This window comes from Hyperolius riggenbachi, chromosome 4, assembly GCF_040937935.1.
Source record: "Hyperolius riggenbachi isolate aHypRig1 chromosome 4, aHypRig1.pri, whole genome shotgun sequence".
NCBI lineage: Eukaryota > Metazoa > Chordata > Amphibia > Anura > Hyperoliidae > Hyperolius > Hyperolius riggenbachi.
The window spans coordinates 298961243-298974985 of record NC_090649.1 but is presented as its reverse complement, the minus strand read 5'-3'; the positions used below and the strand labels follow the sequence as shown (position 1 = coordinate 298974985).

General features: G+C 45.4%; 1 protein-coding gene across 1 annotated transcript in view; it reads right to left on the bottom strand.

The window, feature by feature from the left end:
* LOC137570758 (enoyl-[acyl-carrier-protein] reductase, mitochondrial-like) overlaps positions 1-13743 on the bottom strand; it is a 99047-nt gene that overhangs the window by 3345 nt on the left and 81959 nt on the right. The window contains exons 6-9 of the mRNA XM_068279480.1: positions 8093-8195; positions 7825-7898; positions 1223-1283; positions 1061-1133 (exon numbers count right to left, since the gene is read on the bottom strand). Coding sequence (XP_068135581.1) covers positions 1061-1133; positions 1223-1283; positions 7825-7898; positions 8093-8195 — 311 coding nt within the window. The remainder of the gene's footprint in view (positions 1-1060; positions 1134-1222; positions 1284-7824; positions 7899-8092; positions 8196-13743) is intronic.

The following is a 13743-nucleotide window of genomic DNA, read 5'->3' as shown; positions in this document are numbered from 1 at the left end:
AAAGTATTCTTTCTGTAAACGTTAACTTGCAACTGTCAGGTTAATCTCTTCTCTCCTTGCACCATTTGTCACATGACTGTAGAAAGCATGCCTGTAACTGTTTGTTCAGCAGCATTAACCTATTCCTCCAACCCACAGGTGAGGAGGAGTGTGATGCTACTACAATAAAGGGATTGAAAACCTTGTAAAAGACGTATAAATGCTTGACTAACAGAGGTGATTATGTGGAGAAATAATCAGAAGATACAAGGTGTATGCAGTAATCTGCATTAAGCAGGTTTATGTGATTAACGTCTTACCGCAACAATGAGTAGAGTTTAATGAAATACATTACATGCAAGACATTATGCTCTACTCATCATGCATAAAACTCTATGCACATACAGTAATTCTGCTTAACACAGTTTACCGCATATACCCTGATGTGCCTAAAATAACATAAATAAAATGTTTCCTTAATTTATTAGTGGAAAATTACTGTTTTCCAGCCAAACCTCACAATAATATAGAAGCATTTAACTGTCCAATACATACATACAGTATATAACTTGAATTGAGGAGTCTTTGGCAGGGAACACACTAGACGTGTTTGAGCTGCGGATGGCAAAACACGCACGATTCTACAGGATATTTAAGTCGATAGTCTCGCACAAGAAATGCTCACTGTGACAGTTCGTTTACATTTTACATTTGTGTTTTTCCACATGTTCTTAAACCGCACAGTTTTACTGTTTTCACAGTTTTTTACTTTTTGTTGCACGCGTTCGCATACAGTACATGCCGCAGAAAAAGGGCCTTCCTTCAACTACAGTATTAGCTCTCTATTGGTCCTGTGCTCATAATAATCACTTTTATAGATACTTTGAATAGTGGTAATCATTAACAAACTGTTCCCCATCCCATTCTTGCACCTCTGACACTATAGTTGCCATTGGCAGGTTTTGTTGCGCCGTATCAATTATTATGTATGGAGTGCTTGGGGGGCCCCATTGTAAAACTTGCATCGGGGCCCACAACTCCTTAGCTACTCCACTGGCTCTAGATGAATATTCCTACTCACCATGTAAGTGGTTTCGCTTCCACTGCGTCATCCAAAAGCCACACACTTTGATGTTTTTGAATATCATTGCTTTCTTAAAAAAATAGAAGTACACAGTAAAGTGATCTTATTTTAGCTGAACACAATGAAGAAAGTATATTTAAAATCCTCATTTCCACTTACAGCAGGTAAAGGTGTGGGCTTTTTTGACATCCCTCCATATGTAACCATAGTGCTTCCATACCTGCAGGAATATAAATTGTAAAGCTAGGCTTAAGACAAATGAAACAAACAAACAAAAAAAAAACATTTAATCTCTTAAGGAGTTCAATAAGGTTCAATAAAGAATGATGTAAGGCATGTTTAGAAAATTGGCATGAAGTTACAGCTATCGCCACTCCCCGCCGCATTAAAAGTAGTCAAAAACAGTTTTAAAAAGTTTGTTTATAAACAAACAAAATGCCACCAAAACCGGAAGTAGGTTGATGTACAGTATGTCCACACATAGAAAATACATCCATACACAAGCAGGCTGTATACAGCCTTCCTTTTGAATCTCAAGAGATCATTTGTGTGTTTACCTTCTTTCCCCCTTCAGCTCTCATGCATTAAGTAGTGACAGGCTGATTGTTTTTTTCCTGCAGACAGCTCTGTAATTCCTCAGTATGTGACAGCCCAGCTCCTTTCACAACCTAACAGAGGACAATTTATCCAGCTTGTAAAAGGCAGCTCTCTTCTCTCACTGACAAGAGAGCAGATATGCTGCCTAATGTAAATAACACAGGGGAGTGTGCATAGAGGGGGTGTGGAAGGGGGGGGGGGGTGCATAACAGATCAGCAACACTGAAGAGTTGGCAACCTTCCAGACACAGGGGGACAAATCTGACAGGGGAAAGATAAGTTGATTTATTACAGAGACGGTGATAGTAGAAAGTGCTGCCGTAAGCCAGAGCACATTAGAATAGGTTTAGAAACGTATAGGATAGTAGAAAAAAGGATGACATTTTTGTTACAGAGTCTCTTTAACCTCCTTGGCGATAACCTCGTGTGTGACACTGGGTAAGCCGCCGGAGGGTGCCGCTCAGGCCCCGCTGGGCCAATTTACATATTTTTTTTTGCTAGCTGCGTGTGCATAACGATCGCCGCCGATTCGCCGCTATCCGTGCCACGCCGCCCCTCCCCCCCCTAAGACCACTTGCGCTGCCTGGCCAATCAGTGCCAGGCAGCGCTGAGGGGTGGATCAGAACACCCACTGACGTTACGACGTCGGTGACGTCATCGCGATCGTCGCTATGGCGACGGGGAAGCCCATACAGGGCTTCAGAACGGGATTCCCTGCAGGGTAAAAGCGCCGGCGGCAATCGGTGGGGTGGGAGGGATAGCGAAGGGTGGGGGGAAGCATGTAGCTAGCGCTAGGCTAGCTACATGCTTTAAAAAATTTTTTTAAAGTGCTGCTCTGCCCCCCTGGTGGATTGATTGAATCGCTGGGGGGGGGGGGGGTGTTAAAGGAGTTATCAGGCTAATATGAACAAAATAAGCGCTACTTACCCGGGGTTTCCTCCAACCCCAAGCTCCCAGCATGTCCCTCGCCGCAGCTCTGCACGCAGCCGTTCGCCACAGCTCCCTCCCGGTCCCCGGCAATGACGTCAGGCTGACCTCCAGGTCAGCCTGTACTGCGCCTGTGCGAGCGGCGCTGTCAATCACCGCCACGTGGACCGGAGTGGACTGTCTGTTCCGGTCCACGTGGCGGTGATTGACAGCACCGCTCGCGCAGGCTCAGTACAGGCCGACCCGTCATCGCCGGGGACTGGGAAGGAGCTGCGGCGAACGGCTGCATGCAGAGCTGTGGCGAGGGACATGCTGGGAGCTTGGGGCTGGAGGAAGCCCCGGGTAAGTAGCGCTTAATTTGTTCATATTAGCCTGATTACTTTTTTTTTCATTAACCATCCTGGCGGTTTGGACGAGCTCAGCTCGTCCATCACCGCCGGAGGCTGCCGCTCAGGCCCTGCTGGGCCGATTTGGCTCAAATAAAAAGCAGCACACGCAGCCGGCACTTTGCCAGCCGCGTGTGCTACCTGATCGCTGCCGCTCTGCGGCGATTCGCCGCGAGCAGCGGTGAAAGGGGGTCCCCCCAGCCGCTTGAGCCCTGCGCAGCCGGAACAAAAAGTTCCAGCCGGCGCTAAGGGCTGGATCGGAGGCGGCTGACGTCCATGACGTCACTCCGCTTGTCGCCATGGCGACGAGGTAAGCTAAACACGGAAGGCCGCTCATTGCGATCGATCAGATGAACGCATCCGGAGCGCCCTCTAGTGGGCTTTCATGCAGCCAACCTTCAGTTGGCTGCATGAAATCGTTTTTTTTTAATAAAAAAAAAACCCTCCCGCAGCCGCCCTGGCGATCTTAATAGAACACCAGGGTGGTTAAAGGTGTTATCTAGAGCCCAGGTACACACTTCAATGTAGTGCAGATTTTTCTTTATTTTGATGAAGTAAGTGGCAAGGAATCTTTAAAGTCAATAGTCAGTTTTGATTGGCTAATCATGGGCCACTTTTATCACCTCCAACAGATTTTGAATGCTATGAACAGATTGTGTAGATAAGCTCTCATACTAAATGAAAGTGGTAAATGTGAACAATCAAATTTGGATGTGTGTAAAGACCCTTACATAGGCAAATGCAGTGGGGGAATACAGCTGCCCAGAATCTCCCCTCAGACCAGGGCCAGTGCAGTGTCCGGGGACAGGCACAAGTTGAGACACCAGAAAATCTGCAGGCATCCTGCAGCTCACAGCACTGCCCCCTTCCTTTCCCTGCTACAGTTGACTTTAGATGTAGCAGCAGCGTGTGTACAGAGCATGGAGCAGCAGCGTGTGTACAGAGCATGGAGCAGCAGCGTGTGTACAGAGCATGGAGCAGCAGCGTGTGTACAGAGCATGGAGCAACAGCGTGTGTAAAGAGCATGAAGCAACAGCGTGTGTACAGAGCATGGAGCAGCAGCGTGTGTACAGAGCATGGAACAGCTCTGGGGATCTTAACAGAGTCAAGTATGAGCACAACCCTGTGCCCTGCTGTGTGAATGCTTCACTTTCCCCTTCATTACCAAAGTTGGCTGTCCTCATTATTATCTGTTTCCAAATGGCTCCTGATCGATTCCGTTGTCAGCTGGTCGGTCGGATGGGAAATTGCATTATGTGTACCCAGCATGATGTCCAACCAGATTATTATACTGTATTGTGCGTGGCTGAATGAGACCTTTCAGAAACCCCACCCTTGAAAATCCTGGCTACACTTCCTATCTTCTAATTTGTCTACATATTTATGAGTTTTGCAGGCGTAAATACATTTTTTAATAGAAAAGATTGTTGTTTTCTGCTATTTCTCGAAGGTGATGCTATTTACCTTGTTTAGATGCAAATATTGCTTAGCAGAGTTTTAAGCCTTATTAATTTATTATATCCTCTCTTCAGCACGGTTAATATGCAAATTCTGTACCATTAAAAGTTGCAAACATATAAATACAGTAAGCAATAAATAACCTATTATATACAGTGTGGTTGTATTTCAATACAGTTATGGTCATCCTCCCACGGTACCTTCTATACAACCAAATGTTTGGCTATCTTTTGTTTGCCTAGGAGCAGACTTAACTGTTGCAACTAAGTTTAGAACAATACATTAGCAAAACCTTAGCTGTGAACAGGCCATCAAGGTGCATACACCATTAAAGGATTACTGCACTTGGGTAAAGAGAATCCATTTTTAGGATAATTCTCCAATGAATATGGATGCTGTGCATGATGACATCACTTGAGAGCATGAAAGGTTATTCAATAACTGGGCAACAAAGATGTTCAAATACAAGTGCCAATCAAGTTGAAGTGAGCCTAAAGGGAAAAAACATGTACTTACCTCAAGAAAGAGAAGCCTCTGGATAATTCAGCTGCCCTCGCCTCCACCAATCCAGCAGTGGTATCCACAGTACCTCTTTGACAAGGGCTTGTGGAAGAGCCCAGGAAGTACTGTATGTACCACCCAAACTGCTGTTGGAGAGTTGCCCAGGCATTGAATAATCTGCCCACATAAGTTTAAGGTGGCAGAGGAAGTTACCTCTTTACTGCTATTAAGAATGCTTCTAGAGGAACTTTAACTGTGAATTTTGCACTAACATTCCAGGCATGCAGGGGCCCAGGGTCATTTGCAACTTCTGCGTCTCCTCCTGCTAGGCCACTACTTATTGGTTAGTGAAAATTAGATGGTGCTTAGACACATCATATGATGGCTTATAATCAGAGCCGGATTAAGGCTAAATGGGGCCCTAAGCAAAGTAACTGATTTGGGCCTCCCATCATGTCGTAATACAATCAGAAGATGCAGCTGCACAGCAACATGCCGCACACACCGGGCCAGCCGAGCTACTGGTTGCCCAAGGCAACAGCCCACTTTCCTCTGTGGGTGCACAATGCAGGGAATAGCAGCGGCAAAATGCAGAGTGAGAGATGAATGGCTGGGACATTTGCACTCAGGGGCTGGGGCATCCCTGTGAAGAGAGCACCAGATATCACAGCAGCAGCACTTTCCCCCTGCACCAAACGGCACTTTCCCCCTGCACTTTCCCACCGCCAAACGGGAAGCCGTTCCCCAGACAGAATTACATAACCACCCCCACCACCGAACAACCGATTTCCTCCCAAACTAGACAGCCACCATGCAGCCTCCATCCCAGTGAATACGATAGTCCAGCAGAGAAGGCAGCCACAGCGGGGGAGAATGACAGCACCAGATATCTCACATTCACCTATTGCGATCCAAGCAATAGAGGTCCCATCATCCGGAGCCCATCTGTCTCCTCTAGAGTGCTGCCGCTCTGTTACTACTACTATTACTACTTCCTACTTCCTGTCTGATCTGAGAGTCAGGAAGTTCAGAGCGAGCGCCTGCACTGTAGAAGAGACAGATGGGTTTCAGATGACGGGATCTCTATCGCTTGGATCATGGATAGGTGAGTGAGCGTTTGCCATCTGCTGATATCATTCTTGCTGCAGCTGTGGTTCTCTGTGGGAAGGGAGGGAACTCAGGCAGAGCGCACAGTAGCAGGAGGGGGACCTAGGAGGAGAGCCTGGCTCTGAAGACAATCAGCAGCGCATGGCATCATTTGACAAGAAATGGCAAGACAAATAACATTTATATCGCGCTTTTCTCCTGGCGGACTCAAAGCGCCAGAGCAGTGCCTGTGGGTATGCCTTTAAGCATACCCACAACTAATTAATTACATCCTCACACCTACCAGCATGATGTTTGTAATTATATCCCCCTGGGTTCCTTATATTTCATTGCATTGTGCTAAATCGACCTGCCGACTTTGGAGAAAAGTCGTCCTGTGTAATACAATATAACTATGGAAAGATGCATATCATTTTGAAGCTCTCTTTCTCCTCTTTCGAATGATAGATAAAATGCCACCCTACGCCTTTTAGTTTTCGCTATTTTCGCAATCAAAATTGCCGCGATTTCGATCACGAAAATATCGAAAACTAAAAAGGCATAGGGCAGCGGTTTATATATCATTGGAAAGAGGAGAAATAGAGCTTTAAAATGATATGCATCTTTCCATAGTTACTGCACTGCTCAGAGTCCCTTTAACCATTATACCATCCAGCCACCGCTAACAGGATGGCGAGGTCTGGTTTATGTGCTGATGGGGCCCCTTTGACTCTGAATGGGGCCCCAAGCGACTGCTTTTGTTGCCTGGTCGGTAATCCGGCCCTGCTTATAATAGAGTGAAAACCACTCTACTATGTTAATTAATAGCTCGTATTAGCTACTGGCTAAAATATTACCCAGTACATTGTAGCAAAGCAATTTCCACCTAAAGCACCTTATGCTTTTCATAAACTGAGTAAGAATTTTACTGAAAAGTTGACAAGTATAGTGAAAAGTCAGATTCTATCTCTGCTTTATAAATCAGTCCCTTAAGCCCAGGATCACTATGAGCAGTTTTCTGATTTCAGAAACTGCTCGCAATTTTAAATGCAGTTCTCAGAGCGATTACAATTTGACCTTGCAGCCACTGAATGTGATTGCTCCAAAAATGCTGCATGCAGCACTCAACGATGCAGTGGCATAGCTGAGGAGCTGTGGGCCCCGATGAAAGTTTTACACTGGGCCCCCCAAGCACTCTATACATAACAATTGATACGGCGCACCAAAACCTGCCAATGGCAACTACAGTGTCAGAGGTGAAGGAAGGGGATGGGGAACAGTTTGTTAATAATTACATCTATTCAAAGTATCTATAGAAGTGATTATTATGAGCACAGGACCAATAAAGAGCTAATACTGTAGTTGAGGGAGGGCCTTTTGGGGCCCCTCTGGCCCAAGGGCCCCGATGCGGTTGCAACCTCTGCAACCCCTTTTGCTACGCCCCTGCAGCGGTGGCAATGCTGCAAGTGGAACCACCCCCATGGCGTTCCACCATTGCAGTGCTTTGCCGATTGCCAGTGATCGGAAAGCACTGCAGGAAACACTCTAGTGGGCCCTAGTCCTTAGCCAATCCTTACTTTTCCTTTATTGCTTTGGTCAGCTCTGGTCTCTTGTTACTCTTGTAGTTCAGCTGAGGCTTTTGAGGTTCCATAAAGCAGTACAATACATTAATTACAGCTTGGCTGATATGACATCCTCCTTGTAGACCTGCATGAAAAGCTATACAACTATACCAAAGAAGTAATCAGAGTGCTGTAGTCTCTTCTAAATTTAACACACTTTAAACACAAGGTAAGCGATACTTACTTGAGATGGTAGAAAAGACTTCCAGCGCTGCTTCCACCTACGCAGTTGAGAGCTAATTTCGGCCTTTCAACTTCCTGAAAAAAAAAATATGAAAGCAGGGCCAGCTTGATTTGTGCTGCTACAATACACTCTGTATTGATAATTGCTTCATTCTGTCACAGGTGATTACTGGGTATACACTTTAATAAATACAGACACAGCAGTAGCTTTGCAACTGCAAATGGAATTTAGAAAATTTACAGGGAGAAACTTGCTCTCAAAGGATTACCTTAAACAGATTTGCCATTTCTGGTCTCTGCAGCATATCTTCTGTAATAACATAGTTAGCACCGAGAGACTGCAGTTTCTCTATCATTTCGCTGAAATTTGGCCTTCAAAACACAAAGACGTTAAAAAGAAAGTGAATTGGAAAGTACAGTAAAGCTAAATTGCAAGTACCTTTATGTTATGGCTTTATAACTACTGTTTACTAATATCTCTGTAAAACTACAGTATGTGGCAGTGCATGATCGTTCGGAAAGTTAAGACTTCTTTTTATAGTAGGCTATGAGCCTTGCCGCAGTGGATGAATAGAGTCACAGTCACGATTTTTGGATGTGGTATGAAAGGGGTAGAGGAGAGGCGATAGCAGCTCTCCTACACCATGCATATGGTAAATCATTCAAAGCTTAGTATTTAATTTGCTATCTTGGCTCTTGCCATACCTAGCAGATGACACTTATGCATCATGATTCACAGCTGTAAGGAAGGAAAACATTGTGAGACAAAAGGAGAAAAGCAAAATAAAAGCGTTAAATATGTGAAAAAAATGTGTCCCTGTTAGGCACATATAGTTTTACAAATGCGGCTGGTAAAGGGTTAAAACCACTGCCCAGTGACGTGAATGACATTGACTATCTTTACAGTGGCACCTGTCATATGGTAGACTATATAGGGCAGCAAGTAAACAGTCAGTGTTTGAAGGTGATGTGTTGGAAGCAGGTAAAATAAGCATATGCTAGGATATAAGCACATTTACGACAAAAGCTGAATAGTGTTAGCTGGACAACTGGCTCAGAGCATCTCCAAAATGTCAATATTTGTGTGGTGTTGCCAAAAGTGGTCCAAGAATGAACAGGTGAGGTGGATGCATAGTCATGGAACCCCAACGTTCATACATGTGACACGGTAGTAAAGGCTAGCCTGTGTGGTCTGATCCTAAACAACAGCTATGGTAGTATATATTGCTGAAAAACCTAGTACTGGCCATGTTGTCAGGACATACCCTTCATCACATCTTGCTCCATATTGGGCTTAAAAGTATATTCAAACCATGTGCTTGATTCATTAAGCTGCACTGCTAAAGCAGCGCACCTTAAAGAGACTCTGTAAGAACATTTTCAGCCTTTTTTCTTCTATCCTATACGTTCCTATACCTGTTCTAATGTGGTGTGTCTTACTGCAGCCTTTCCTAGTTGCACAGTGGCTGTATTATCTCTGTTATATCAGGCACTCAGGCTGGAATGTGCAGCTCTGCTTGTGATAGGATAGAAGCTATACACACCCTCTCCACGCCCTCTGCAGGCTCTGTGGGAGTCACAGACTGAGCTCCTCTAAGCCTATCACATTCTGGTAAGAGCCATGTCTTTTGTTTGTAAACACTGCCTAAAACTGGCAATTACAAGCCAGGATTGCAGCAGGGAGTGGCAGAAACAGCACAGAGGGGCCCAGGAGAACATAATGAATAGAATGGTATGCTTTTTATTGTAAGAATATTAGAGTACAGATTCTCTTTAATGTAAAGAAAAAGGCAGCTAATGCATGCCTTACATAGCAGCACTAACTGCTTTGTAAGGAGTGTGCCTTCCTTAGATAGGAGCGTGCCTTACATAGTATCTATGTATAGGAAGGCACACTCCTATCTAAGTAAGGCACGCTCCTAAGGAAGGCACGCTCCTATCTAAGGAAGGCACGCTCCTTACATAGCAGCGAGCACTGCTATTTAAAGAGGAACTCCAGTGAAAATAATGTAATAAAAAAAGTGCTTCATTTTTACAATAATTATGCATAAATGATTTAGTCAGTGTTTGCCCATTGTAAAATATTTTAAATCCCTGATTTATATTCTGACATTTATCACATGGTGACATTTTTACTGCTGGCAAGTGATGTAGCTGCTGCTTGCTGTTTTGGCAGTTGGAAACAACTGTAAACAGCTATTTCCCACAATGCAACAGGGTTCACAGACAGGAAACTGCCAAGAGTACGTACTCAGAACTTCTTTGTGGGAAGGGTTTCACCACAATATCAGCCATACAGTGCCCCCTTGATGGTCTGTTTGTGAAAAGGAATAGATTTCTCATGTATAAGGGTGTATCAGCTACTGATTATAAATGATAAAGTTAAATTCTTGGTCGGAGTTTCTCTTTAAGGCATGCATTAGTATCCGCTCCTTGACATTAAGGTGCGCTGCTTTAGCAGTGAAGCTTAATGACTCAAGCCCCATGTGTATTAGGTACTGTAAGGCAAGCAAAAGTGTCTGTACTGACCTAGTCATCTTCCCAAAAGTGCCTACAATAAGCAAACAAGCCTCAGAACTTGAGCAAGGAGCAATGTAAGAATGTGCTCTGGTCTGATGAGACGCAAGTTGCTTTCCGGACTCATGAAGAGAAAAAACACATGGACGCTGGGAGCCTGATCTGGGTTAATACAGTATGGTAGTACAGCAATGGATGTATCAAAGATAGTATACTCACAAGTGTAGGTTGCTGAAGAAACAATCACTAATATTGGCATGTGGGAAAGTGCCATCCCCACTCAACCTTGTCTGTGTAGTATATGTTGGTTGTGGCTCCCAAAAAATATTTCACTCTAGGATTACTCATAGGGTGATAAGTGCCTGTTCTCCTAAATATAAGGTATATACAGGAAGATGGTCGCCACCAGCAGTCTACAAAGGCTGGACCGCACTTAGCTCTTCTGTCACTTCCACTTACACACATGGGTCTTGGGGACGTCACCCCCTGGCTGGCGCGCACCGTGCATTAGCTGTGTTTTCCTAACTATGGGACATTATATAATCACACTGCCATGAGCGGTACACTGTGAGGCACATAAGACTTCCCCCATCCTACTATATAAACTGTAAGCACCACCACCTACTCCCCTAAAGCACCTAAGCCTTTTGATGGAATTAATGTCACCACCTCTAAACACCACTGTGGCCTGTTACTTATCCCTCCTTGACACCCTCTCCGCGTCCATTTGAAAAGGGCGCCTGGGGAAAAAGGGCACCTGGTGTAGCCCATATATGCCAAATTCGAATACAAAAAGGGCGCCTGGTGTAGCCTATATGCCAAATTCGGCTACAAAGGGCGCCTGGTGTAGCCGAAAAAGCTAGTTTTAGTTTATAAAAAGGATGCTGTTATGGGCAAAATTTGTTGGGCTATAAAATGCTCTAGATATAGCTGAGAAAAGTGATTACTATGACCTAACTTCTCCCTACTCTCACACTGAACCCACCCCCCCCCCGGTGGTGCCTAACCCTAACCCCCCTTGGTGGTGCCTAACCCCTCCCTGGTAGTGCCTGACCCTAAGACCCCCCCCCCCAGTGATTACTATGACCTAATTTCTCCCTGCTCTTACACAGAACCCGCCCCCCCTGGTGGTGCCTAACCCAAACCCCCTTGGTGGTGCCTAACCAGGGCCGGCCCGCTCATGAGGCGGGGTGAAACATTTGCCTCAGGCGGCATTTCTGGGGGGGGCAGCACCCGCCTGTCTATGGGTGCGGGGGGCCGCCCGCCGAGCTGGAAGGATAGCGAGCAGGAAGGGGGTATTGGGCCTAGCGGTGGGGAGGGGGGTTGGACCCCCCCTCCTTCGCCTGGGTCCCCGATCTGCGCTCTCCTCCAGCTGTAAAAAGTGAAGTACCAGCTCTATGATTAATAGGCATGGGCGGGGATCACTCACCTTTTCCGCTTTTCAGCGTGCGCTCCACTGACGTCACTTCTGTATTGTAAGTGGACGGCGTTGCAGGAAGTGACGTCAGTGAAGCGCACGATGGAACGCGGAAAAGGTGAGTGATCCCCGCCCGTTGCCTATTAATCATAGAGCTGGTACTTCACTTTTTAAAGCTGGAGGGGAGCGCAGATCGGGGGACCCAGGCGAGGGAGGGGGGAGTCCGACCCCCTCCCCACCGCTAGGCCCAATACCCCCTTCCTGCCCGCTACCCCTCCAGCTCGGCGCCCCCCCCCCCCCCACGGACGTGTGTGGGGGGGGGCGGCGATTTTGTCTAATTTTGCCTCAGGCGGCAAAAAGTTTAGGGCCAGCCCTGTGCCTAACCCCTCCCTGGTGGTGCCTATCCCTAAGACCTCCCTAGTGGTGCCTGACCCTAAGACCCCCCCAGTGATTACTATGACCTAACTCCTCCCTACTCTTATACAGAACCCTCCCCTGGTGGTGCTTAACCCTAACCTCCCTTAGTAGTATCTAACCCTAAGACCTCTCCCCCCGCCCTGCTTGGGATGCCTAATCCTAACCCCCCAAACCCCGTCCCCCCCGCACCCTGAAATCGAAAATCTCGACTATAAAATGGTGCCCTTTTGTAGCAGAATCAAAAACCTTGTAGCCGAATAAAAAATATGGGATACAAAGGGGCGCCCTACTGTAGCCAAATGTAGGCAAATAAAATATAGGCTATGAAGGGGCACCCGCTTGTAGCTGATATCAACACTAAGGCGCCCTTTTCACCACCTTGCAGCCGATATTTGGAGATATACCATTCATGTCTATGGAGGCGCACTTTTCATACAGGTGGCTCAGGCACCTTTTTCAACTGACCTCCTCTCCATTTCAGGAAGAATTTTCCTGCACTAAAACCTGCAGCTTAATATCTAGCTTTCCTTCCATTATTGGGTATACCTTGTCTCGCTACATGAAAAAAATAATTGAAAAAAAAACGGCTTTTCTGCCCCCTGGCGGATTTTAATAAACCGCCAGGAGGGTTAATAAGGACTTGGAGACAAAGTGATGGATGAACTATCCCAGCTAAGGCACTATCTGCATGGAGTTTGTATGTTCTCCCTGTATCTATATGGGTTTCCTCCCACATCTCAAAAATGTACAGATAAGCTAATTGGCTTTCCCCTAAATTGGCCCTAGAATACAATACATTATCTGAGGGACAGTTACTGACAAGACAATATATATTCTATACAGCACTGCGGAAGAGGTTGACACTATATTAAATACTAAATAATAATAATAATAATAATTTCTGTAGGAATGGAAGTTCATACAGTACACTTCTGCCACCTGTAAGAAAATGAAGTGGCACTGAAGCACTTTGTGCAACCATTATAGAGGCTGACACTACAGCTTTTATAGGGACATTTCTGTGTGCTCTGAGCTGCAGCAGTGGGCAGTGGAAGTAGTTGTAAGTTGCTTGTGTCCCCACACCAGTCTGCTGCAGTCACAGGCACATGTACGTGTGGGTGAAGAGGGCTGGCAGTTTAATGCATAAGGGGGCGCTATGTTCTGGATCAGCAGTACATGCCACATCATTATTCACATTTGGTAAATTACTGATACTCATTTTGTTTATATGACTCACTCTGAATGTTTCACAACATTAATCATAACCATCAGTTAGGCCAAGCAAACATTCATCTGACCATCTGTTTATGCAAAATTTCAAATCTTTTTCTTTAATTAACCCATAGAAGTGCTTCTATATGAAACACTTACTGTATAGGCAATAGTAGCTTAAACACAAAGGTAATGAAAGCTTTTTCACTGCAAAAAACAGTTTGAAGATGTGGTGCATGTTCTTCAAAAGGATTGCAAACAAAATACAGAATACATTTAAATAAAAACAAAATAGGTGAATTTGCCTATCTTTTTAGTCCCAATAACTTACAGCATATATTTCTGTGCTGCCATGTA